We start from the raw sequence: 27,129 nt of genomic DNA, 5'->3' as shown, positions 1-27,129 counted from the left end.
ATTCCCAGTGAATGAGCACATGGTGAGCATATATACAGGAGCTGAAAGACACCTGACATCTGAAGGCAAATGTTCCCTCAGTCTCGATTAAAGTATAGCATCATATAGCAAGGTGTATGTTATTTGAGCATAATTTGTGTTCTGATGGTCAGTTAGTGCTTTAATCTAAATTATATAAACTTTCAACATTTCTTCACCTTTGAAACAAAAGAAATGTTTAGTTGTATTGAATGTACTCTTGTAGTGTATTTCAAATCTTAAAAGTCTTATCTGCACCTGCAGATAATATTAATAAAATGAAATGCCACAAGTGTAATAAAAACTTTCATGACAATGTTCCCTAATACACTTCAATACATTTTTTAAAAAGGTGTGCTTTGTTATCAATTCTTGTTAACTGTCAATTCCCGGTAGTGGGAAACTTGGCATGCTTTTCTTGCAATTTTAGGTTCCAAATTATTTTGTAAAATATATATTTTCTAAAAAATGAAAATGTTTAGTTCAGTGCATTTGCTTTACAGCAAACTTAAACTTCTATAACCTTTTTACACTTTCATTTTTTGAAGTGAGTTCACTTCTGCAATAATCTGCTGAGTGTCTTCTTTAAAAAGAGACCAACCTGAGGTCTGTATTTCATGAATTACAATTTAAGTTCAGATCTATGCTCAAAAAGGATGGAGACATGTAACAGGTTAAATCATTATGTTTTAATAATCATTTTTTGTGCCTTAAAGAAGTACACTTATTTTGATGTGTGACTAACATATTAAAGCTTACTAGGAACTTGTTTATATATACAGGTGAAACGCGAAAAATATCGTGCAAAAGTGATTATGATTATGGCTTACAGCTTATGAAAACCCCAAATTCAAAATCTCAGAAAATTAGAATATTTCATGAAATCAATAAAAAACGGATTTTAAATACAGAAATGTCAGCCCTCTGAAAAGTATAATCATGCAGCATGTATATAGTTATATAAACTAAATATATTAGTTTCACCTTTTAATTTGAATTATTGAAATACACAAACTTTTGCACGATATTCAAATTTTTTGAGTTTCACCTGTATATATATATATATATAATGTGTTTTTTGATATTATATTTAGTGCTGTCAAATCGATTAATCTCATCTAACATCAAAGTTTTTGTTTATATATGTGTTATATACTACACTCACCTAAAGGATTATTAGGAACACCATACTAATACTGTGTTTGACCCCCTTTCGCCTTCAGAACTGCCTTAATTCTACGTGGCATTGATTCAACAAGGTGCTGAAAGCATTTTTTAGAAATGTTGGCCCATATTGATAGGATAGCATCTTGCAGTTGATGGAGATTTGTGGGATGCACATCCAGGGCACGAAGCTCCCGTTCCACCACATCCCAAAGATGCTCTATTGGGTTGAGATCTGGTGACTGTGGGGGCCATTTTAGTACAGTGAACTCATTGTCATGTTCAAGAAACCAATTTGAAATGATTCAAGCTTTGTGACATGGTGCATTATCCTGCTGGAAGTAGCCATCAGAGGATGGGTACATGGTGGTCATAAAGGGATGGACATGATCAGAAACAATGCTCAGGTAGGCCGTGGCATTTAAACGATGCCCAATTGGCACTAAGGGGCCTAAAGTGTGCCAAGAAAACATCCCCCACACCATTACACCACCACCACCAGCCTGCACAGTGGTAACAAGGCATGATGGATCCATGTTCTCATTCTGTTTATGCCAAATTCTGACTCTACCATCTGAATGTCTCAACAGAAATCGAGACTCATCAGACCAGGCAACATTTTACAGTCTTCAACTGTCTAATTTTGGTGAGCTCGTGCAAATTGTAGCCTCTTTTTCCTATTTGTAGTGGAGATGAGTGGTACCCGGTGGGGTCTTCTGCTGTTGTAGCCCATCCGCATCAAGGTTGTGCGTGTTGTGGCTTCACAAATGCTTTGCTGCATACCTCGGTTGTAAGAAGTGATTATTTCAGTCAAAGTTGCTCTTCAATCAGCTTGAATCAGTCGGCCCATTCTCCTCTGACCTCTAGCATCAACAAGGCATTTATGCCCACAGGACTGCCGCATACTGGATGTTTTTCCCTTTTCACACCATTCTTTGTAAACCCTAGAAATGGTTGTGCGTGAAAATCCCAGTAACTGAGCAGATTGTGAAATACTCAGACCGGCCCGTCTGGCACCAACAACCATGCCACGCTCAAAATTGCTTAAATCACCTTTCTTTCCCATTCTGACATTCAGTTTGGAGTTCAGGAGATTGTCTTGACCAGGACCACACCCCTAAATGCATTGAAGCAACTGCCATGTGATTGGTTGATTAGATAATTGCATTAATGAGAAATTGAACAGGTGTTCCTAATAATCCTTTAGGTGAGTGTATATATATATACATATGTGTGTGTGTGTGTGTGTGTGTGTGTGTGTGTGTGTGTGTGTGTGTGTGTGTGTGTGTGTGTGTGTGTGTGTGTGTGTGTGTGTGTGTGTATTATTTCTATATATATATGTGTGTGTGTGTGTGTACACACGCACAGACAAGCACGCATGCACACACACACACACACACACACACACACACACACACACACATATATAATTCTCAAATAAGTATATTAATATATGTATATTATTTAAACAAAAATGTTTATCTTAGATGTAATTAATCGTGATTAATCGATTTGACAGCACTATTTACATTTAAAGTTAATATATTTTAAATTTACTAAATTGCAACTTTATCTTAACAAATTAGCTTTTAATAGAAGTATTAACTATAACATTTACTTTTAATTGAAATGAACATACATGGAATTACATACCAATTGATATTATTTTCCACTGTCAAACTGAAATACCTTCCATTGCAAAATGGCAACAGGTAAAATGTGGTATTTAGCTGGTAATACGTGACACTGCTCGTCATATCAGACATGCAAATGCCCTTTTAACAATAAAAGTGAAGTGAAAAAAACAAAGGCTAGGGAACAAAGTGAAAGGTCAGGGTCTTATAGGTCTTACAAGCAGGTAGATACATTTCAAAATATACATGAAAGAGGAAATGTGGTTACACCGTTTCCAAAATTCATGTAGGTATCAACTGATCTTGCCTTGGTATCTGATCTTATTAAATTTATAGTACATGTATTTCCCTTTCCTGTTAAGAGCTGCACTGTCAGCGTGAGTAGGTGTGAAAGCAGCAGTGTTGTGATGAAGAACAGACGAGCGTCTCAAGCACAAGATAAAACCACTCTTTTTGTTTCCAGGCATGTTTTCTGTATGACTTTAATATGACTTCTGCATGATGTCCACACCCATACACAAAAGTAATCTATTTGAAATCTATTTTCAGAATATATTTTGAAATATATTTTTGAAATATATGCAAATATTCGAAATTGGCCCAATAAATAGCCTATATTTTAGTTATGTCAATATATGTTCATATATGTTTTAACTTTTGCAAATTGTTTCATTTGAAATATATTTTGAAATTTAAAAAGTTAACATTTTCACAAACAAACAACACATTTTCAATTTATTTTTTTACATTTTTATTTATTTCATTTTAAATCTGAGTTCAGCTATTTTTGAGTTGACAGCTGTCCCCAGTTGTCCCTTGGTGGCCTGTGGAAATTTCTTCAACACTGCGTCTGGGGGTAGAAGGATAGACACTTTGTTTAGGTTTAGCTATTAGATGTGATCAGTGTTTCAGCATAGTTAGCAACTGCATTTGTTTCATTTTACATTGCAGTCATTTAAATGTAAGTACAGTATTTATTATAGCTGTGTGTCATAATACAGTAGTACTGTTGTGTATAGGGGAAAAGGTAGAGGAATTACTATGATCAAAATACATTTTCGACCCTTCTTTAGCAAGCTAAACATTTTATGACCATATATTTTGTCAGATATTTTACATTACATATTATAAATGTAAATATATTTCACACTTAACATCATATATTTTTGTTATATTTCAGAATATATTTCAAAATGATAAATATAAGTGAACAATAATGCAAATATATTTCAATGTATTTGGAATATATGCCACATATATTTTTTGATACTTTAAATTATATTTAAATATATATTTTTTTTCTGTATGGGCATCCTTACAGAGGAACTAATTAAAATGAAATGAAAACATTTTTTTTTCAATACAATAGTTTTATGAATGTATTTTGGAGCGTCATAAAACATATTTGATCAATGAACAACTCTCATCATGATATCTAATATTGAATATAATTTACAAAAGAAATTCATTTGTTTTACATATTTAAGTATTTGAAGAGTTTAGATGCAAAAACCTCTAAGTGCCATCTGAAATTTTCTACTGGAATGATCATTTTTATCAAGCTCGTATATTTAAGTTCAGTAATTTCACTTAAATGGCAATTAATAGGTACTTTTCATTGCCATTTAAGTGAAATTACTGAACTTAAATTAATGTGCTTGATAAAAATGATCATTCTAGAAAATTTCAGATGGCACTTAGAGGCTTTTGCATCTGAACTCTTCATTTAGACATCATTGATTCAAGAAAATAAAATAAAATAATATACACTGTACAGGATGACACACATTACGACATATATGGTAAAGGGTTGCCCTCGGAAAATTTACTGACGTGTGTTGGCCGAAAAGAGGAAATGGGGAGGTTTAAAGGTCTCAGAGATGAACAGCCAAAATGCCTTTCATCATGTTTGCCCTGACTGAACCTCAATGGCTGGACCTTGTTTTAGCGATGTCCCTTCTCTGTTGGGCAGACTGTAAGTTCAATAGCTTGTCTCTTGCACTGAAATTGAGCGTTTTTAATATTATCTGCAAACTTTTTATACAAACAATTCTTTAGCTTCAAATTAAAGTCATTGGCAGCCTGCATGAAAACAATGAACCATCCGTGTGAAGTTTCACTTGTACTGTCTTTAAGGTAGCCCTTCTCAGCAGGATGATTTGGCTCCCCTCGAAGTACAATTCCATTCTTTGGACTTCAGAAATGTCTTGCACTGGAAACATCCAAACAAATCTACCAAAAACCTGAAATATTTTGTTCAGTATAAAATGTAAGCGTGCACAACTTTCTTGTCAAAAATTTGAACTTCTGTTTGTAACTTTAACTTAAGATAAATGGTATGGTGAATCCTTTTCATATTGGTGACCTCTCTTGATTTTAGATACGGAGACAAGGAGTGGACTAATTCTGATCACTGTCAAGGAATCCACAAGCTGGAGTGTGACCTTAGCCAGGCGACATCAGATCCCAGAGAATGGTACTACGCCAGGGTCCGTTCCCTCTCCCCTGAGGGCTTCTCATCATGGGTCCTTAGCCACAGGTTTTACCCTCAGTGGGAAAGTGAGTATACTACATTGTTTTAATTCTAATTCTAGTTTATACATTGTCTATATCTGAAATGATCCTCTATATGGTTGATTTTGGTATATTGGTATTTGCTATCTTTGTGATGGCAATGGCACACAAAATGTTTTTTTTCTGTGGAAGTCCTCACCTAATAACTTTCTCCAAATTACAGCCAATTTCAGCCCACCCCAGATAAAGCTGACTGTGACAGGACAGACCATTACAGTTCAGATCCGACCCCCGAGGACACCACTGCGAGGACAGAAGGGCAGAATACGAGTGACAAAACTACAGAAACTGACTTTCAGAATATTCTTAATGCACAATGGCATAGAAGAGGTAAGAAATTATAGATTTAAACATAGTCAAGAGCGGTGTTGTTCAGATTATATACACAACTTCAGTTCAACAAAAAAGATAATAATAGTGAATAACATTTTATACAGTATTGGCAGTTACTTTGTCTGATTTGCTGTATGACTTGCTTTCTTCTGTGGAACATAAAAAAATATTTTAGGAAATTCCTAATATTTTAGGAAATTTTTCTGTGATCACCAAATGTTTTGGTTCTTCAAAATATAGTTTGTGTTCAACAGAAGAAACAACTATTTCATATTCTGAGAGAGCAAATGATAGGAATTAGTTCATTTAGCTTTTTTTTTTTGCTACAATTTTGTTGCATTGTAGCAAAAAAAATAAAAAATAAAAATAAATTCTGCATAGGAAGATTAACGTGCAGAGCAAATTGTGCTTCATTTAGCCTATTTACAACCTGGGAATTTTCTGGCAGCCCAGATATTATGGTATTATAATTATTATGAATGACTTCAAACTCCTTAAATTCAGCATGCTAAACCTTCACAAAAATCGTCTTTCCCCAAATAGGAAGTTCATGAAACAGACAGTTGCTCCAAGGAGCTTGTGATTGAGTCGCTACGTCCGAAAACCACCTACTGCCTTCAGGCTCTGTCCGTTACTCCTCGCTCAGGCCGCAAAAGCTCACGGAGTTCCAGCACCTGCGTCAACACTCATTGAGGGTTTAGTGTCTCCCACAGGTAAGCCTTACGTAACATATGATATGGTTTCTTTAGTAAGGGGAACACCTGGGATAAATGATGGTGCCCATGACAAGTTTCCGCCTTTGTGCTTTCTCCAAGTTGCCTTCTGGGCATTGATGGTTGTTAGACAAAAAGACGACAAAGTGAGCACAGACACGCTATTTGTTATTCGAGATAGAGAGTGCACCCTTGAGACCCTCAGATCAAGTTCCAACCACCTTAGGATAAATTAGAGTGATTGTCTACTTTCCTAAGAGTTTCAATCCTGACAATTTTGAGTGTTCTCTTCTGCCACATACAAGAAGCACTATTATTTTTGATACTATTTTTAGAGTATTCATATTATTTCCAGTTTCGATTATAACATTTCTGTTTTATCTGCCTGCAGGGTGAGGCTGCTTCTGGACCTTTGTTCAACAAGAAAATTACACACATGCACACTACATAGTGGAATGTCTGCAAAATGTTCACCAAGGTCATGTTGGCCTGGCTTAGCCTTTTGGTTACGTTAAAGCTGAAGTGTGTAATTTCTGTTCCACTAGCACAAACAAAGGCAATGTCAAAAATAATGATTGTTTGCATACGGGTTTCCTGAACACTCATCTTTTATTGGCCGGACAAACGGATTGTCCCGCCCCCATCTCAGTGTGGAAGGTGTTTGCTCTTTTTTACCCTTTTGCTCTCTCAGGGAAATCAACAAATGACTTGAAGTATTTTATTTTTAAGTTAGGGAAGAAGGCAGTATTTTAAAGGGTTAGTTCATCCAAAAATAAAAATTCTGTCATTAATTACTCGCCCTCATGTCGTTTCAAACCCGTAAGACTTTCGTTCATCTTCGGAACACAAGTGAAGATCTTTTTATTGAAATCTGAGAGCTTAGTGTCCCTCCATTGACAGCCTATACGCAACTACCAATTTCAAGCCCCAGAAAGGTAGTAAAGACATCATTAAAGTGGTAAATTATGTTTGTTTTTTTATGCACTCAAGTTGCTTCATAAAATTGAGGTTAAACCACTGGAGTCACATGAATTACTTTAATGATGTCTTTCCTACCTTTCTGGGGCTGGAAAGTGGAAGTTGCATAGGCTGTCAATGGAAAGCTCTCAGATTCCATTAAAAATATCTTCATTTGTGTTATGGGTTTGTTCATAGGGTTTGGAAGGACATGAGGGTGAGTAACTAATGAAAGAAATTTCATTTTTGGGTGAACTAACCCTTTAACATAAAAACATACACACTTCAGCTTTAAGGCTAATGACTGTTGAACAATATACAACAAATGAATGTTTACAGCACATGACAGAAAATAAAAAGTAAAGCAATGATGAAAGAGAAACAATGCCTAATGTTGTATAAAGGTTTTATTGGTCACTTGTGTAAAGTAAAATAGTAGAATTTGATATAAATGAGATGATTCTGGGCTCAGCCCTTTTATTGAGCCCTCCTGGAGCAAATAACCAGTCCGCATTTAGAACTGAACAGCTTTTAACATTAAATTGGTCACATGGGTAAAACATTAGATAAAAACAGAGCTCAATACAACATACACTGTGCAGACACTAAAAGGCAAAGCCAGTAAAACTATTTGCAGTGCATGTGAACCATGTAACAATCTCTCAAAACCATTTTACAATCCAAGACTTCAACTTTGGTGAAAAATGAATATTCTGTTGCTTAATTCCAAACTTCCACTCTTCCAAAAGGTTTTCTGTCTTTTACACATCTGTGTCCTTCATGTTTGGGAATCAGTCCAAATGAAACTGCTTTAAAAGTTTGATCTCTGCAGTTCTCCGATAACAGGAGAAACTATTGTGCTTAGACAATAACACCAAATGAATTCCTCAAAAACGGGCATCATATTATTGTTACTTCATCATAAAAGTAATGTTCATTGCAAGACATAAAAAAGAGGCACCACAATGTCTCTTGAGTCCTTTGTTCTGATAAATCTTAATGTGCAGTTGTATATCTAAACTAGCAGTAATCATTACGTCTTTATATATATATATAATACCAGCATAAATGTAATGAACAATCATCATTACATGACTCGGAAATTCCAGTGCTACACAACATTTTGTTCTTCCTTTAAAACATCTCCACATAATGGGTATTTTTAAACAGTCAGAGTCATTGTGAAACCCTGTGATCATTTATGAACAAACAGCACATTTACTCTGAATATAATTACCGTAAATACAGTAAATAATTCTAGTTCACACTACCAGGAAAAGCTTTTCAATACTGTATGCAACACATCTTTACCAACAAACTAAGGGTTTTAGTACTCTTCCATGTGACAGGCTATAACCACAAAATAATGTTTCAATTTGTTCAATAGTGCATGTTCCAAGTCACAGTCTCCACATCTTGAAGATACAAAACAGTATTTTTAAATGTCACACAGAGAGAACAGAAAAGCAAGAAACTGAACTACTTAAGTCCACAACAGACAATGAACAAGATAATAATTCAGTCTTCTACACAGGGTAATGATTGAGAAAACAGTTTGAAAGACTAGCAGCTAGAAGAGCATTGGGGTTTTGTGGCAGCAGTATAAATCACTAAGATACAGTATAATGCTTAAGTATATTTTAATAATAACTAAACATTCTGTGAACCTACTGCAGCTTAAACTCAAAATCAAGCTACTCAGATGGTAACAGTTTTAAGTAGCATCCTGGTGCTTCAATTAATTTATTAGTGGATTTATTATAGTATAATGTGATATTTAACAACAAATTAAATTAAGGTTTTTAAGGAAAGGAATGATCTTGAAATAAAAAGCAATAATGATTGACACCATCAATATAATTCATTCATCACTATTTGGCAGTATAATGCATGTTTATATATAAATATATATTTATACTGTATATTTTTGCTCCCCATTGGGTTTGATCAACAATACTTCCATAATTAGTTATGCAATCTAAAAGATATAGACATGTATTCACTTCTAAAAGACATAATTAGTTCAAATGAATTTGAATTAAAGCTAAAAAAGGAGAGAGTCCATTAGGTGGGTATCCAATGTAGCTTTAAGGGGGAAAAATAAAAGAAGAATGTTGGGAAAAACTAGCAGAAATAAATTGATTATTGCAATGCTGACCACAGCATGGTTCAGGAATCAATTTGTTAGTTTGGTCAATCGCATCCGCGATGGAACTTCATCTGTACAACTATTAATAATTATACTATATAAACACTGTGGGCCCTGTTTATGCCTTTCATATGACATCACATGATACAGAATCAAACAATACAAAAAACGTCTGAACATAAAAAAGAAAAAAAAAGAAATCAGTAGTTTCTAACAGAATCTGAGATTTTGTTCATGTGTACTGATCAAATCACTGCAATTCTACTGCAAGTTCAGTGGAATGTTGATCATTCACTTCATATACGTCACTTCATATTAAATTACATATCAAAGTAAACAGCATATAAATAAAGGTACTACAGAATATCTCCAGCAGCAATGGCTCAAATATTGGTCAAAGGCCATGATGTTAATCTTGGAAAAACAAAACTAAATGTCATGTGGAACAGATTCAAGACGAAAGTAATTGTGTTCCAGATGCAGCTTATTTCAGGATAAAAACTCTTTCTCCAGTTCAAAGACAGATAGCCGACCTGGTGTGCTCTGTATTCGACAGAGGGGAACCGTGCAGTCTCGTTTTTGACCCTCTGTGTCCATGTCCAGTAAAGAGCAGCCCGTTTTGACCTCTGAGGGGAGGACCACGTCCAAGTTTTGGGCACTCTTCTCCCCAGAGTAGTGCCCGAGTGAATAGCTCTTGTTGCGACTCTTTAGAAGACCCCAGGAGTGAGATTTGCTTCTTAGAGAAAGCGGTCTGGGTCTAGATACTGGTTCCTTCTCTTGAGCAGGCTCTCTGTCAGACTTCTTTTTTGCGGTAGTGGTAGCGGAATCAGTTGGACTGGCCTGGCAGTTACTGCTGCCGTTAACTAAAGCAAAGAGAGTAACATGGTTAATAAACAATATTTGAAAACAAAATTTCACTGATATGGGTTGATGCAGTAATGAGCAAATCTGTATCGGCCGGTATTCAGTTTAATTGTATGTACTAATTTTCATCTGTTTTTATATTTAGATAAAATACAACCGATATAAAACCATTTTAAATAGTACAAGTGAAATACCTCACAATTTTATGATGTACAGCATGGAAAATGTATATTGTAGATAACAGTGTTATTAAATTAGCAGTGTTTTATAAGATGACAGCAATGGTAAAAATAGATGCTTGTCTGCTAATATTCGATATTTTAAAGTGTATCGGTATCTGCCAACATCCAGTAATTTTACATACTTGTTTCCATCTATTTTTATCTAGACAAAACACTTCTTAAATATATAATCGTTATAAAACCCTTTTAAAAGTGAATTTAGACCTCACAATATATATATATATATATATATATATATATATATATATTTTTTTTTTTATGTTATCTGAAATATACATTTTTCATGCTGTACATATACATATATATATATATATATATAAAATATGTACAGCATGAAAAATGTATATTTCAGATAACATTTAAAAATTAAGGGGTTATTAAAAGGTATATGTTTATTATATTTTCAGCTTTCTTTAGTGTGTAATGTTGCAGTTTGAACATAAAAAAAGGTCTGGAAAGTTCCAAAACACAAAGTCCACTCCAAAGGGAGTTATTATCTATATCAGTAAGCACTTTTTCTGAACTCCCTGAAACGCCTCGATTGTAGTCTTCAGTTTTCTGTCAGGATTATTTCTAATTGAAATAATTCTTGCCAAAGGCATACACACACAAAAAAGGCGAGGCCTGGTTGAGTTGTGTTAGTAGTGTGTTGAAACTTGCAGTTATGGTAGGTGACGTGACATTTCCAAATTTTTCGTGAGAAGTTCTCCTGAGCATACAAATACTAAATTAATAATCTAAAATAGCCATTTTACATTCTGTAAATAATGTTATGCGGTCTAAATTAACTTGTAGCTTTTAAAACAATCAATTTTATATTGATAATATATATAAAAAGTTTCATTTTTTTATTATTTTTAGACAAAATAGAAAAGATATTTAAAATTGGCCATTTATCGGTTATCAGAAATAATTCCAATATCGTGATCAACACATGACTCACTGGTCTGACACACAGCAGGACTGGACTTCTTTCTCCTAAGCCGAGAGCTGGATCCAGAAGTGAGATCTTGCACAGGGTTTGAGGGGAGAACTTCACTAGTGCCTGTATTCTGATGTGTCCGGGAATTGCTTGTTGGAGTCTCATTCATTAGGTTGTGCACAGACCCTTCACAATCAGACTGCAGGAGGCACTTGGTGGAGTTGCACTCAGAAATCGATGACATGGCGAGCAGGTTTACGGGCCCAGCGGTAACCTCGTCCTTGCGTGAACGGCCACCAGGGGGGCTGGTGCTGCGGCGGAAGCGAGTAGCACGCTGAAACAGGCCCTCTCGTTTCTTCTTCTCCTCGCGTGGCTCCGGTTCCTCATTGGTAGCACCCTTACAGACCTCTCGCAGGTCAAAGCCGAATGCGACAGATGCCAGGATGGAGGCACAGCCATAGAGAACAGAGTCTGTGCGCCGGCATGTGGTGCTGCGCTTTAGGCTGTTGGTGGGTGTGTGCTGAGGTGTGGTGCTGGTGGAACTTGTGGATGTTGTTGGATCGTCCTGGCTCTCACCTCCACCAGCCGGCCCCTGGCTCTCCCCCTGTTCATCTTTCCACAGAGGTAGATCGATATACACCTGGTTGGGGAACTTGAGTTGCTTTGGTTTGTTGTCAGATCCATCAGCAGAGCATACTTCATCTTTACTGGTTCCTGGGGGGGAAAAAAGACAAGTATAACTACAGATGTTAGGTTAGAGACTATGCTATGTGATTCATGATCTGTTAAGTAGCTTCAAAATTCCTAAATACAATCTATTCCATGATGTTCAATTATTTGACTTTGCCAAAGCACACTTTGCTCCCTTTCCTCACCAGAAAACTTTGATTGAAGGTTGAAGATATTACGTAACCTCCGAAATCACATATAGACCTTATGCACCAGAGAAACAAGCGCGCAGCCATCTTAAAAATGTTGTCTTTGAACTTACGTTTTTGCGGTAGCTCTGTATATTTCTATGGCATCACTGTCAAAGTAATTAGCTGGTGAAGTGGATTTACTTATTGTAGAGGCAACGAAAGGTATCATGAGGATTGTAATGTTTGAAGTGGATGTCATAACAAATGTCAGTAGACCAGGCAGGTTTTAAAATGAGCTATTCATTCATAAATACGTAAGATCTTACCATCATGCTGTGGAAATACAAACCGGAAGATGGAACACAACGAGTAGTAGTGTTTCTTGAGCACCAAATAAGTATATTAGAATGATTTCTGAAGGATGGCTAGTAATGGAAGTAATGGCTGCTGAAGATTCACATCATTTATTCACAGGAATAAATTACATTTCAAAACACTTAATACATAATGTATTTTTTGATAACCTCAATAAAAGATGCTAAAAGAAGAATGCAGTGAACAAGCAATAAAACTTTAGATTCTGAACTGTGCAGACAGTGATTAATGTCATGTCAAGAAGGTGGTTTCAGGGAACTTGTTCTTTGTTACCTGATTTAAAGATCCAACAAAGAGCGATGAAAACTGAGTACATGGAAAAAGTAAATGGAAGATGAGCTTTCTTTACATACCCTGCTCTGCAAATAATGCAGCCAATGGAACAGATTTCTGGGATTTCATAAGACTAGTGGACCAGGGACTGCTTCCATCTGAGAGAGGTCGAACTCTGAAGACAAAATGACAGTGGCACCCACAATAAATAACTCATGAGAACACACTAAAGTATGCATACTAAAGCAACTACATGCATTTGTTGAATAATTAAAATGTAACAAATGGTGCTTAAAGATAATATTTTTATCGAGGCTTTAAGAAAAGGAACACACAAAAATAAACACTGTTCCAACCTTTCAGCACAATTTCCTCTTTCCTTCGTCTGCACAGAGCTCGGCCCCCATGTGCGGCCCTTCTTCTTGAACCCTTTCTTGACATCTTCAAACTCCTCAGGTTTGTAATTGGTGCTTCGACCCCATGTTCTGTTGCTCTCGTCCAGGGTCACTAGAGATGAAGATACATGGAATTTGAAACAGAATTGCTAATACCAATGGAAATGTTCTTCAACTGACAGTCCCAATATCTGCCACACCACAGACTGAGATTCAGTCTATTAGTCCTTCACAGCAGAACAGAAACAGCGTTTTTAGACAATTAAGGCAACCTCCACCACCCAGCAAAACAAGTGTTAGATCATTACAATCATTCTCGAAAACAGTTAATGGAGCTTCAGGAAGAACATCGTGAGAACATTAGCTTTAAATCTTTTTGGATTTCATACACTGAAAAGTGTTACTGTTGATGCAATCATCAGATCGAGTTTGGCAGCACCAGCTCAAGGTCTACAATAATGTCCTTGATTCCCAAAGCAAAATCATTACAATACAAACAATTGAAACTTCATCAAGCAATGCGTTAAGACAACCTTTTGTAACCTAAAGGCATCAAAACAAAAAGAGATGTTGTGAAGTAAGAGCCATAGTGATCAGCAATCACACCAACACACAGTTAGATGGGGCGGCTTTGTCTCACAGGACCACAGTGTCCTTGCCTTTCTTCCTAAACCCGCTAGGTGGTTTACACTCGCTTGAGATATCCACATCCTGGTGATACACAAACATACTGCTCCTTTTGCTAGTCTCACCTGGGTGGCTCACTGATGGGAAAAAAATAAGTTATACATGTGTGACAAACACAGGATTCAGCAACCACTGGTAATGACCTGGATGCCACTTTTTTGTCACACTGAGCTACTCACAAATGGATTGATTAGTGTAACTGCCCTTGGTACATAATGTTTTTACTGTATTGAAACGGGCAAAACAATTAAACAGGAATGATATGCGCTAGTCCTGATATTAGCTATTAACAATGGAATGGAAAGACAATGGGTCTGTTATTTCAGATCCTTGTTTAAGTACTTTAAAGATAATTTCTTATAATTGGAAGATAAATGGTGGAAATTCCCTTTAAAATAAATATGATAATATTTAAACTTCTAAACCTACTTGGAAAAAAAAAAAAAAAAAACTTTTTACCAAAAATCTCAAAAATATTGGTAAATTGTAAAATAACAATGTGGCAGATGCAGTACGGATGTGTAAGAGAGCGGGCACTTACACTGAATAGCTCGGAGGCGAGGGATCAGTGTAGGGCTGCTGGGAGGGCTGGAGTTAGTGCTATTGAGGCTTCTCCTCTTGTCCATAGTTGGAGAGGCCTGAACTGTGATTTTATGCTGAAAATCTGATGAACAAATAAGGTTACCCATAAGTAATATTTAGTAAAAACACTTTAAACATTACTACATTTTACAATAACATTTTGCACATCAACCTTCTTTACAACTCTAATACTACAAGAAAAAAAATTCTGTTAACAGTAATAAGAAACAATTTACTGAGATTAATTAATGTGACACAACAAATTCATATGTAAACTAATAAGATAATACGACTCTAACCTGAGGGTAAGCTGATGCGGTTGCCATCTTTGAGCTTGAGGCGGCTGCGTTTGAACTTTCCCTTCCGTTTCTTAACATTGGGCTTGTCCTTGTTGAGTTGGAATATGAGGATGTTGAGTTCACGCTCAAGCACATTAATTTCCCGTTCGGCCAGCTGCTGTTCTCTCCTCTTCAACAGCTCTTCATGAGACTTCTGTTGAAGGGCTGCTCGCGTCAGTTCCTCCTCACGAGAACGTAGCTCCTGTTGGTGTCAAGAACATTTGTGATCAAGCACATTTTGCAAGGAATCTATCATTGGAAGAGTTTATCTAAAAACTACACGATGGTGAGTGAATGATGACAGAAAAATTTTTTTGGATGAACTATTCCTTCAAACTATGACCAAATAGAAATATTTTTATATACTGAATTACTGCCTAAGGAAGCAAAATCGATAGTTCTCATGCTTATGAAACAACTCTTTGTCTATGAGCAAAAAATACATCACTGGTATGAATGGCAGTTTCACTTCCTTTGGCCTTGGAGAACAGAGCTCAGATTCCTCTCTATCTTGAACTGCTTAATTCAGATCAGCCTTGAGCACCATAAACGCAACAATAATACTAGACCTGTGAGTGAGTTATCCACAAAACAGCAGCACCATTTATAAGCTAGTAAATAAAAAAAAAAATACACTTACACTTCAATCTTAATACTGTGAATATGGTAATGGAAATCCTGCCTTTTGGTTAAAAGAATAAATCATCTTTGTGATAGTTAGTTTACTCATTCTCTTTATCTCTTGAACAGAATAATCCACATGTATAAAACTTGCAGACAGAATTGTTAAGCATTAATCAAAACCGTTTTCCGCCCACATGGAGTAAAGCCGTTTGGCCTAATCTCTTATGAATAAGTTCTGTAAGAAGCTTTGGGGCACTCTGCCAAGAAACACACTTGGGCAGATGATTTAGACAAATAATTAATGAATTAACAATTTGTTTATTTACAATCGAGTAAAAGTTTACTTGGTGCATCACTTAACAAGGAAGATATTTGTGTGACAGAACTGTTCCTAAAGGAGTGGAAAAATTCACTGATCAAGAATGACTTGCATGTGAAACACAATGTCAGGATTTCTACATGAAGTTTTAGCTGACTTGCAGGAAAAGGCATTCTTGATCAACCAATGGCAAACCCTTTCCAACCTAACAAGCTGCTAAGATCGGAAGCAGCTTATCATATTAACTTCATTGAACACTTAAGGCCATTTCATTGCTAACAGCTAGCTTTGTTAAGAGGATCAGTACAACCAAATACAGCTAACCTAATAAAATCTGAACCATATTTGATAAGAAAACAATATAGGCCCACTGTCTCATAACAAAACAAATCAAAACTATATGTAAAACAAGCTCAGAAATGAAAAGGAGTCAAAATTTTTAATCAACAGACCTTTTCTTTAGTGCGTAGCTCATCAAACATTTCCTGGATCTCCACTCTCCAGTCCTCCTGCATTGAATGGAAGGAGTCCTGCGGCATGGTGGCCATCACAGCCTCTTCTATGGCAGTCAGCTGCTCCAAAATGGAAGCAAAGGACGGACGGATATGGGGATCCTGCTCCCAGCATTCTATGAACAAAAAATATGTTGGAACTCTTGTAGGTTATCATTACAATGGCCATGCGTTTTAATTCATTGCAGATTGCAGTGGGACTGGTTTATACTTAAACCCCATTCATATAACCTACCATTCATTTCAATGAGTTTGCATAAAGTTAAACATTTCTCACAATGGTCACTGGAAATTGCAAAGTTAATTCGGGAGTGAGATCTGTGTCAATAGAGCTCACATTCCTCGAGTGCAGTCAAGACAGGACAGATAATTCACTCTTCTATATGATTGGTCTGTAAACACATGTATTATAATAAAATTATACATTTTATTCAACATTGATCGTTTTTATTGATTATCCAATTTATTTTAACATAGCGGACGTGGCCATTTGTAACTTGAATGTGTTACCATAGTTTTACCATCAATACACATAATCTGTGATTGCCTTTTTTAAAGATATATCCAGATGTGACAGCACTAGGAATGCCCATGAGCAACTTGAGGTATGGAGACAAGCCACATGCAGCGACAAAGTCGCTGACGGTGTGAATGGGGCATCAGTGCCAAAATGTCAAAAATCTCATGGAGTGTTGATAACATATAATGATGGGATAAACAGAGCAATATCAGTAAACCACTATCAGACCTACCCTCCATGAGCTTGGCAAAAGGCTCGGGGCAGGTAGAAGGAATGGGAAGGGTTAATTTGTTGACAGCAACTCCATAGGCAACTGCCAAGCCGTCAATGCCACGGTAAGGAACCTCTCCAGTCAGTAATTCCCAAAGGAGGACTCCATAACTAGACAGAGAACAGAACACAGGGAAGTGTCAGTGTGGTATGGGATGGTACTAATCACACCAATTGGCTGAAAGAATAGTTCTTATGTATAATATTAACCAGGCAGGCAACTTTGGGGCCCTCTGTACTTTTCCCTAATCAAAGGATGTAAACTGATTGCACTTTTAAATTATTAAATTACGTGTGTATACATAAAGCATCTCAGATGCAAATTCTTAATGGATCCCAAAGCAAACATTGTATGATCACTAAATAACATTACTTCTCTTAACCTCAAAGAAAGGCAAAGAAAGGAAAAGACAAAGTTCTAGCAATGTTAGGAAAGAAAGAAGGTAGAAGTGAAACCAATCATGTGTCTGAGCAAAGTAGCATGATAAATAAAATATAAAAAAAAGATGAGACTTCACATTTAGCTTTCACAAACAAGGTAAAAGGGCAGTTGGAAGACCACCAAATGCTGTACTGATTAAAACTGACCCAAAGATTCTGTGAACCTAAAAACTAAATCAAACACTAGGCATTACATTTAAGCTCTGTTCTAAAACTTAGGCCCTGTTTACACCTGGTATTATGATGATGCGTTTTGGTCGACCAGATCACAAGTGGATGATGCTAAATACAGGTATAAACGGGGTCTAAAACGTTTTGAGCTTGTCTACTTTCGACCACATCCAGTGATAGTCGAAAATGCGTTCGACTGGATTGCTTTCGTAGTGTAAACGCTCATGTGTTTGAATGTGTTCGAACAGTCACAAAAGACCACCTACTCTCTGCCCACTGACTTAATGCGTAAATATTATGTGAAGAGCGCTAGCCAGAGGGGATTTAACTTTGTTGGCTGAAGACCCAAGTTTGGTTTAAAGACGAAAAATGTATCAAGCACAATGTTCTCTCACCATTCCTGATTTCTAACACGCACTCACAGCTTTCAGTGTTGCGGCTATCAGAGCAGAATTGAAAGCTGATGCTCACTGTATGTTTTTCTGTCATCTCAGTCTGTGTTCATATGTAAATTGCACAAGCTTATTTTGTCCATTAGATCAAAAGATCTGAAAAAAAAAAACCATAAATTACCCCCCCCTCTAAGAAATCAGTAGTTGAAAGTGGACAAAAGAAACAAATTAAAACATCAGTTGTAAACGGGTATGTGTCTCCCTCATCTACTTGTGATCTGATCGACCAAAATGGATCTTAATACCAAGTGTAAACGGCCCTGGTGAGCTACCTTGCAGTGCAGTCTATCGCCTACATATAGAGCAGCATCCAAACTGAAACTGATTCTCTTAAGTGACTGATTTGGAACACTTCCAATAGCATTTGGAGTTTGCAAGCTACATACATAATATTCTAATGCATTACACATATATTCAGTCTGTAATTATATTAAACTATGTTGTATCCATGAACAATACGTTACACTGACTTAGAATTTGGCCAAAATGATGCGTCATAGAAGTATAATTATGCCTTTTGGAAAAGCTTAAAATGATGCCCAAGCAATTGTGTCTAACCTCAAGTAACCAATTCAGTTTAATAACAGGCTTTGATCCAAACATTGCAATTAACTTAAAATAACAGCTTACCTCCAGACATCACTCCCTTTAGAAAACAGAGAGGACTTGATGACCTCAGGAGCCATCCAGGAATAAGTGCCAGCAGCACTCATTTTGGTCGTTTTGTGCCACTCACGAGCAAGGCCAAAGTCAGTGATCTTCAGGATTTTTCGACCAATGTCATCATTCTCAATTTTTTCAAGTAATAAAACTAAAAAAAGAACAGAGACAGGAGAAATGTTTTAGATATTCGTACTAAATTACTTTTGAGTTGAAAGTCTGCAGTATTTTCAAGATTAATCATATTTTAAAGTATGATGGGAATGTTTTCAACACGTGAGTCTTAGCAGTTGAGCATTTATGTCAATGAATAACAATACAGGAATGCTAAGAGGGTAATCATATTTCCACGCTTTTATCATGAAGTGGAATCTTCAAGGACACAGGTCTACATGAAGAACTCAGAGCGACATACAAGTCGCTCTAGTTTACAATACAGCCTCGTACCGAATGACAAATAACATGAGAATGTAGGCCAGCTGTCTTTGAAGTCCGGAACATCCTGAGGTCAGGAGTAGTGTTTCTCACCGGTTCTGTCCTAGACAATATTCCAACTTGAGACCTTTATCAACATCAGTATGTAATAAATAGGGAGGCCCTCAGTTGATAACTACATGTCTGATTAATCTGACCTTGACTCCCTTGCCATTATCATGATCTGAGGGGGTAACTAAGTAGTGTTATTTGTGGACACATTTCATTAAACACTTAACTTTCCCAGGCTTCATCCAGCATACATTGGAGAGTACCGGCCTTGACTACACTCCCAGTTTATGCAGTTGTTACAATTTAAGACATTTAGTATAACTGTAACATTCGTTCAGTACAAGAATAGTGCACTAAAAATCATCATTTTTATTTATTAAAGCAACAAGCCAGAGAAAGGTAAAACTATCAGGAGTTAGATCCTTTACTCTTGTCTTAAAGGGTTAGTTCACCCAAAAATGAAAATTACCCCATGATTTACTAACCCTGAAGCCATCCTAGGTGTATATGACATTCAGACGAATACAATCGGAGTTATATTAAAAAATGTCCTGGCTCTTCCAAGCTTTATAATGGCAGTGAATGACCGTTTCTGTTTTGAAGTCCATCAAAGTGCTGATTTGCGTAGTATGCGTACGGTCGTCTGCCGGAGTTTTAAATATGATATTTTATTTCATGATATAAAATCTTACACGAACATCAATTCACTTCAGAAGGACTTTATTAACCCCCCAGAGCCGTGTGGATTACTTTTAATTAAGCCATTCACTGCCATTATAAAGCTTGGAAGAGCCAGGACATTTTTTTAATAAAACTCCAATTGTGTTAGTCTGAAAGAAGAATGTCATATACACCTAGGATGACTTGAGGATGAGTAAATCATGGGGTAAATTACATTTTTGGGTGAATTATCCCTTTAGTTTCTTTTAAACCCATAAACATGCTGGACACTGGGAATAAAAAGAACCAGACTGTTTTACATGTGAACTTTTATAAGTCTCTTTTTAAGATAAACGGCTTGCATGTTAGCAAGGTCTCAGGTAAAATTGTCGACAAAACTATCATTTTGGGACAAACATGAAGATTGGAATTCCATTTCGAACAGGTTGCACCTGTTTGATGCTTTCAGGTTAATCTCAGCTGTTGGTTTCTAGCCATTAAGTAACAACACAACACCAAACAACAGTTTAAGTATAATTAAATAATAGACAATTTTATATACCCACAACCTATTATACAATCAGTTTTAATATTGGATACATTTTAGCAAACCAAAAAGCCAAGTTGGATATGAATGTGGTCTTATTACTAAAGAAAAATCCACTTTTCTGACAAAGATGTTCTGGTCACATGTGAACCTGAAATATAAAATAAATTAACTTCTAAACTAATAGTACTTTGCTACAGTCTAGCTCTCATTCATTCCCACTTTTGTAACATGTCTTTTCTTGGCTCAGATTTCTATGGTGTCCATTTTATGGAGCAGAAAATCACCTTTAGATCATGAGACAATAACCTGTTTGCCACGGTCCTCTATCTCTCCAAAAAGGCCATTGGGTCTCATTCACTGAGCATGCGTACGCACAATTTTGTGTGTGAAATCCACATACGAACGTTTTCACGAACAAATCATGATTCACCAAAAACTTGTGTACTAAAATGTATTCAACATTTACGAAAAAATACAGGAACTTACAGGAACACAGGTCTGTGTAAAAGTTGTTTGAACTGGTTTTGAGAATGACACACTTGGCATTGCTCGAGGAGTGCAATATGTTTGACGAGAGTGACGAAAGGCTGTAAAGGAAAGGTTGTGCGTAAAGCCCTTATATGGAGATGGTTTGGATGTGGTTTGGACACAGCCAGTAATTTATAATATTTCAAATTCAATAACATGAGAACGAGATTAAGAACAAATTCATGTGCGTATGAACATGTTGTGAATTAGGTGGAGATCTGTTGTGAGAAATTCCACTGTGCGTATACAAAATCCATGTAATTATTAGTGAACAAGACCCATTATTCTCTACACTGTCAGTCAGAGTGTGTGAGAGTGTGTGTGTGTGTGTGAGTGTGTGTGTGTGTGTGTGTGTGTGTGTGTGTGTGTGTGAGTGTGAGTGTGAGTGTGAGTGTGTGTGTGTGTGTGTGTGTGTGTGTGTGTGTGAGAGTGTGAGAGAGAGAGAGAGAGAGAGAGAGAGAGAGAGAGAGAGAGAGAGAGAGAGTATTTTGGAGAGCACACATGCTTGAGATTCCTTAACATTACACTTCATGTGCCTGAAATTGCAAAACTGAGTTTTGAAGTGTGGCACAGTGCCGAGTTTCACAGGGACTGCTGGCAACAGTTCTGCAATATTCTTTACCCCCAATCAAGGGAAGCTCCCCATCTTGGAGAGAAAACAGCAGCCATTGAGGAGATTAAAAATAATGAAAATAAGCCTTTCAGGCCCAGGAGTCGGGGCATTCTCGGGTTGGCAGTCACCTAGCAACCAGTGCTTGACCATTCCATTGTGCAAACTTATGTTAAGCTTTTGCCCCCTCGTTAGCGACATTCCTTTGAGTGAGGTATTAAAAGATTAGGGCACAAAAACATCATTTCACTCACTATTTGCTATATCTTAAAGATAATCATTGATCAGATAAGCAAGACTGGACCAAAGCAAATCTTATTTCATTTCTTATTTTTGAGAGAGAGTATTTGACTTTGCTGTTTGTGCCTCCCTAAAAATGTACCCTCCACCTTTAACCTGCTAAACAATGTACCGCCGCAACCTGAATGGGTAGGGAGTCCCCCTCAAAAACACAGCAGAAAGGGTCTGGCTCATGATGGGTTGCTGTTCTGCACTGAGCAAACACACGTTATTTTTTCAATTAAGGTCAGCAAGCTTCCAATGTTGTTTGTCACAATCCTGTGGAGAGATGAACAAACTGAGTTGCGTTAACAGTAGCACTGCCATGCTGAACGGGGGCAGGGTGCCACATTGCGTCTATTGTTGATAGTGGAATGCCGTCTATTTTATTGCTCTAGAAATACTCTGCTAATTTAACAAAAGGTAGAATGCTATAGAGAATGACAATAATGGCAATGCGTTTGCAGACAGAAATCATCTACACTACCGTTCAGTACTATTTTTTCTAAAGCAATTAATTTATTCAGCATTAATTTGATACAAAGGGACAGTAAAAACAACAATGCTCCAAAAAAATATTTGAAATTTTTATTTCAAATAAATGCTGTAGGTTTGAACTTTCCATTCATCAAAGAATACTGAAAAAAAAGCATATCATGATTTCTAAAAAATGTTTAAACAGCTCAACTGTTATGTATCAGCATAATATAATGATTTCTGAAGGATCATGTGATGCTGAAAACTGGAGTAATGAAGCTGAAAATACAGCTTTGCCTTCACAGGAATAAATTACACTTTAAAATATTAAATTACAAATGAATAGTTATTTTATATAATATCTAACAATAATACTGTTTTTACTGTACTTTTGATCAAATAAATGCAGCCTTAGTGAGCAAAAGTGACTTTTGAATGGTAGTGTAGCTATTAGAAACAGCTTGTTAATAAATGAATGGAATTAAGAGAGCCGCTGAATGGATTTACATTATCATGGTACCAAGCTGATCAAATCTCTGCAGCACTAAGTATTTGAGTTACATATTTTTTGTGAGGATTAATCAGAAAGCTAAACTATTCTGTTAACAATTTACTTAACTTCTGAAAGCAATATCTGAAATGTCTCTTTTAGGTATTACCGGTAAGCATACCTGAGGCAGATAAGTGTAAGGGTCTTTCCCAACTTCATATATGACTGAGAAACATGATAGCACAATCTCTAGTCATGCAGTGTCCCCTGCAGCTATAGTAATGTTTTAAAAAATCCATTTGCATGAAAGAAACTCTTTCCATAAACTTCTGTAATACGTGGTGAAGGGCAAAAAATAAAAAAAAACTCTACACCATTTCAAATGGTCTAATAATTGTTCCTTGGCAGCACAAACAATACAACTAAATAATACTCACCACCAGTGTATGTGAAATAGACTTTATAACACCAATTATGTAATCATCAAAAAACATTTATATACAGACTTGGTGCTTCTTTATGCAGATGTATTTTCAGACCAGAGTTTTCTGAACCTTGTTAGCAGATAGCCGGTTTCTCAAGGACACCAGCTGTTCAAACTCTAACCTCTTAACTTCACAACCTGCCTATGGTCACACTCATTCAGAAACCATCATTCCCACAGCTCTTTTCAAAGGTTTGAAGATAGCCAGTGTTTTTTTTTTTACTTGTTGGCTGTGTAACTCTAGACTTAAGACTTTGGTGAAGCACATGACTCAAATCCACTGTTGAAATGCAGGTGCAGTTGTCAAATAGCCTGCTCTTTAGTCAGGGACAATTGGGGTGTGGAGAAAAAAAATGCAACCTTAAATATCTCTTGATGACTGAAGGGCCGCCAACATTTACAAATGTAATTTTATCTTAGTTTAGTAGCAAAGCATTTTCACCCAGATGTACACATTGTGGTTTAACCACAGATTATTTTATACTTGGCACATTTTCAAGAAAAAGAAGAGTGTATTACCTACTGTATTATATTTGATGCACAAAGGCCTCTATTTTTAAATCGTCAGCATGATCAAAACTTTGCTGTTGTAAAAGGCTTCTGTCATCTGATTGATACTTTATACATTTTTAGCAAGTAAAAGGCCTTTTAGTATAATTGTAAAAATGTCCACCTTCAGGTCCTGGTACACATACCTTTTTGCTGTGAACTCTTTAATGATTTTTATGGTAAACAAACATAAGAATAACTTTTATTTTGTTAGTAATATGTCAAGATGAACACTTACTGGACTGAACCAGCTTAGCTTTACTTGATTATCCATACATATCTTTTTGTGTGGAAAATCATATTAAAATGTAAGTATCAAATATGATACATCAGGCTTTTAAGGAATGTTTATTTATACATATCTCAGTCATCATGCTATTGCATAACATTATAGGTTATTAAAATACTGAGCTTCTTTGATAATAAAACTAAGCATTTAAAATATCATCTCACTAAGACATTTTTTTGAGATATAGATTGACAAGGGATATTTATAAGCATTTTAAATATTCTGCTATACTATTAGAATGATTTCATTGATTTACATTACAAACCATCATCTTTCATCTTGTTAGACATTAATAACCTTTTTTCAAACAGTTCAATAAACTGTTTCATTACAAAACAATCATATGTCAGGCTTTACAGGATTAATGAGAAATGCTGGCAATGTTTCAAACACTTTCTAGAATAGTACAGGCAAGAACAGGAAGGAAATGTATGCTTTCCATAAGGTGTTTTATTTTATTTTTTTTGTGTAAAGCCAATGTTGTACTCTGACATAAACTAATGCTGAAGTTGCTAGAAGGACTTCCAGTGTCTTAAACATTAACTACAAAGGCTCTATTCAAATCTTAGGGCATCCATCAATTTTATAGCTTTTCTTCTTGGGTTAGATTTCACTATAGCCAGTGGCTTCCTTTGAGAAGCATATTGCTTTTAGAGAGAAGATACAGCTCCTATGGCTTCATATATAGGCAACATTAAATACAGTTAGACTGGCAGGATATTCCATGATGTCCTAGGTTATAAGGTCTTTCAAGAGCACGTGGAGTTCTGTTCCCCTCCTTTCAGGTACAAACACAGGCATATGGGAAAGGTTGATGTGCTAATGATAAAGCTTTGTAAAGGAGGGTGGGGATTAATAATTAACGTGCTAATTGCGAAAGGAAATACCAATGTGACAACCAAGTGTGTGTTTCTACAGTAGAGCAAATACCAGCAATTCTTGGTCAAGATAAGGAGGCATTAATGAGTGTGTGGTGATTATCTTACTGTTGCTGGACTTCAGGTCTCGATGAATAATGGGAACCACGGCCTCCTCGTGGAGATAGTGCATGCCTCTGGCGATCTGGACGGCCCAGTTCACGAGGATATGAGGGGGGATCCTCCTGCTCGTCAAGGCGCGGTTCAGAGTCCCTCCTCGGGCATATTCCATGACAAGACACAGGTTGGGCTCGTCCAAACACACCCCCTCCAATTTGATAATGTTGGGATGTTGAAGCATCGAGAAAAGTTTGGCTTCTTGCTTAACACTGTCTGCAGTAGCTGTAATGTCCTCGTCGGGGTCCTGTCGAGCTGCCTTCACCGCGACCTCCTGGTCCTTCCAGGCCCCCCGGTAGACTTTGCCAAACCCTCCGACGCCGATGATTTCTTGTAGAACGAGTTCAGAAAAAGGTATCCGAACAGGGGCGGGCGGGTCACTCTCGCGAGCCCCTACCGCTCTGTAAATAGCTGGTTGGTAGGTAACATAATTAGATGGGAAGATGCCCACGCGATGGTTAATTTTTCCAGTCCACCAGCCTTCGTCTCCCGAGATGGCAGCGTCCTTAGACAGGACCTCCACCACGTCTCCTCGCCGCAGGCTGAGCTCGTCCTCCCCGCTGGCCTCGTAGTCAAACACCGCCGTCCAGAGCGAGCGGGGACACACGGGGGCAGAGTGAGCCCAAGCCCTCGAGTTGGAGGACTCCGTCCAGACATGGTCTTGGAGGCTCAGGCGCCCCTCACCGTTTGGGAAAACGGCCTGGGGAACATCCATGTCTCGGTGCCTGCAGGAGCACCATAGGGTGCCGTGATGTCAAATCAAAGTAAACTAGTCCAGTAGTCGTATTTCCCCAGTGACACACACACACGCAAGCAAGCACAAAAAGTTCCTAACAAACCCAGCCAGGTCACGTTATACCAGAGTGGGTCAGGTCAAGTCCGGCTTAATAGAGGTTAAGAGACGCATTGCTTTGTTTCCACGTAAGCCAGCTAAGTTAACCAATCTGGGAATGAGAAATGTCTCTGAAGCACGGACATCAGCTATAGCCTAAACACTTGCTCCACGAACTTTTTGTTTACATTATAGAGTAACGTTAAAAACTACATTATCAGCCTGTCGATTCGTGCGTCACCAAAAGCACAAATACAAGTAAAACAACATACCTAACCAGGAAAGTCGATAGAGTTTTCAAGCCGTGAGGCTACAGGTGCAAAGTACCTGCTCATCCCAGACGAATGAATCAAGCTAAATATACACACGATTATTTCACTACCCAAAATAAGTTACTTATTAACTTACGTGTCTACTTGTACAAAACCCCCTCGTAGCCATTCTCTGGCTGGTTAAAACACATTGCACGAGCAGGATAAATAGCTGTGCTAACGCGTTAGCATTATCTCTCTCTCTCTTCGAAGTTCACAAACTAGTAACCGCGGCTCCCAAAAATTCTTCCGTCGCCAAGTACAAGTCGCGCGCGCACAGCAGTAAGCGTTTCCTCAGGCTCCCGAGCACTTCAGTCGTCCGCCAGCTTTCCAAAAATTGATGGCTTTTTCCCTCTCCTGTGGATCTAAATAGTTTTTCTGAGCTAGGAAAACTTTGTTCGGTCCGTTTATGTGCGCACCGCCATCACTTCTCCGCTTCTCCGACACAACTGACCCTAGAGGAGGAGAGAAGGAAAAGGTGGAAATCGATTGGTTAGAGGA

General features: G+C 37.2%; 2 protein-coding genes across 3 annotated transcripts; one reads left to right on the top strand and one right to left on the bottom strand.

The window, feature by feature from the left end:
- Positions 1 to 4,709: 4,709 nt before the first annotated feature.
- Positions 4,710 to 7,766, top strand: il22ra2 (interleukin 22 receptor, alpha 2; the record flags this gene model as incomplete). The annotated part of the gene is made up of 6 exons (XM_079855987.1): positions 4,710 to 4,791; positions 4,953 to 5,085; positions 5,197 to 5,375; positions 5,554 to 5,720; positions 6,267 to 6,436; positions 6,828 to 7,766. The coding sequence occupies 5 exons, from the start codon at positions 4,710 to 4,712 to the stop codon at positions 6,414 to 6,416; spliced, it is 711 nt and encodes a 236-aa protein (XP_079712113.1). The 3' UTR covers positions 6,417 to 6,436; positions 6,828 to 7,766.
- Positions 7,767 to 9,105: 1,339 nt separating this feature from the next.
- On the bottom strand, positions 9,106 to 27,075 carry map3k21 (mitogen-activated protein kinase kinase kinase 21). Of its 2 annotated transcripts, XM_079855984.1 has the most exons (11): positions 25,438 to 27,075; positions 19,020 to 19,200; positions 17,288 to 17,436; positions 16,476 to 16,651; positions 15,042 to 15,282; positions 14,702 to 14,824; positions 14,133 to 14,237; positions 13,435 to 13,585; positions 13,159 to 13,253; positions 11,592 to 12,284; positions 9,106 to 10,405 (listed from the first exon to the last, which is right to left on the bottom strand). In XM_079855984.1, exons 1-11 carry the CDS (start codon positions 26,198 to 26,200, stop codon positions 10,032 to 10,034), a joined length of 3,051 nt encoding a protein of 1,016 aa, XP_079712110.1. In that variant the 5' UTR covers positions 26,201 to 27,075; the 3' UTR covers positions 9,106 to 10,031. The 2 variants fall into 2 exon arrangements, with proteins under 2 accessions (XP_079712110.1, XP_079712111.1); XM_079855985.1 differs by lacking the exon at positions 14,133 to 14,237.
- Between the last annotated feature and the right edge of the window lie 54 nt (positions 27,076 to 27,129).

This window comes from Squalius cephalus, assembly GCF_949319135.1.
Source record: "Squalius cephalus genome assembly, chromosome: 21".
NCBI classification, from domain to species: domain Eukaryota; kingdom Metazoa; phylum Chordata; class Actinopteri; order Cypriniformes; family Leuciscidae; genus Squalius; species Squalius cephalus.
Note: the sequence above shows the minus strand (reverse complement) of the source record. Positions and strands in the feature narration are given on the sequence as shown.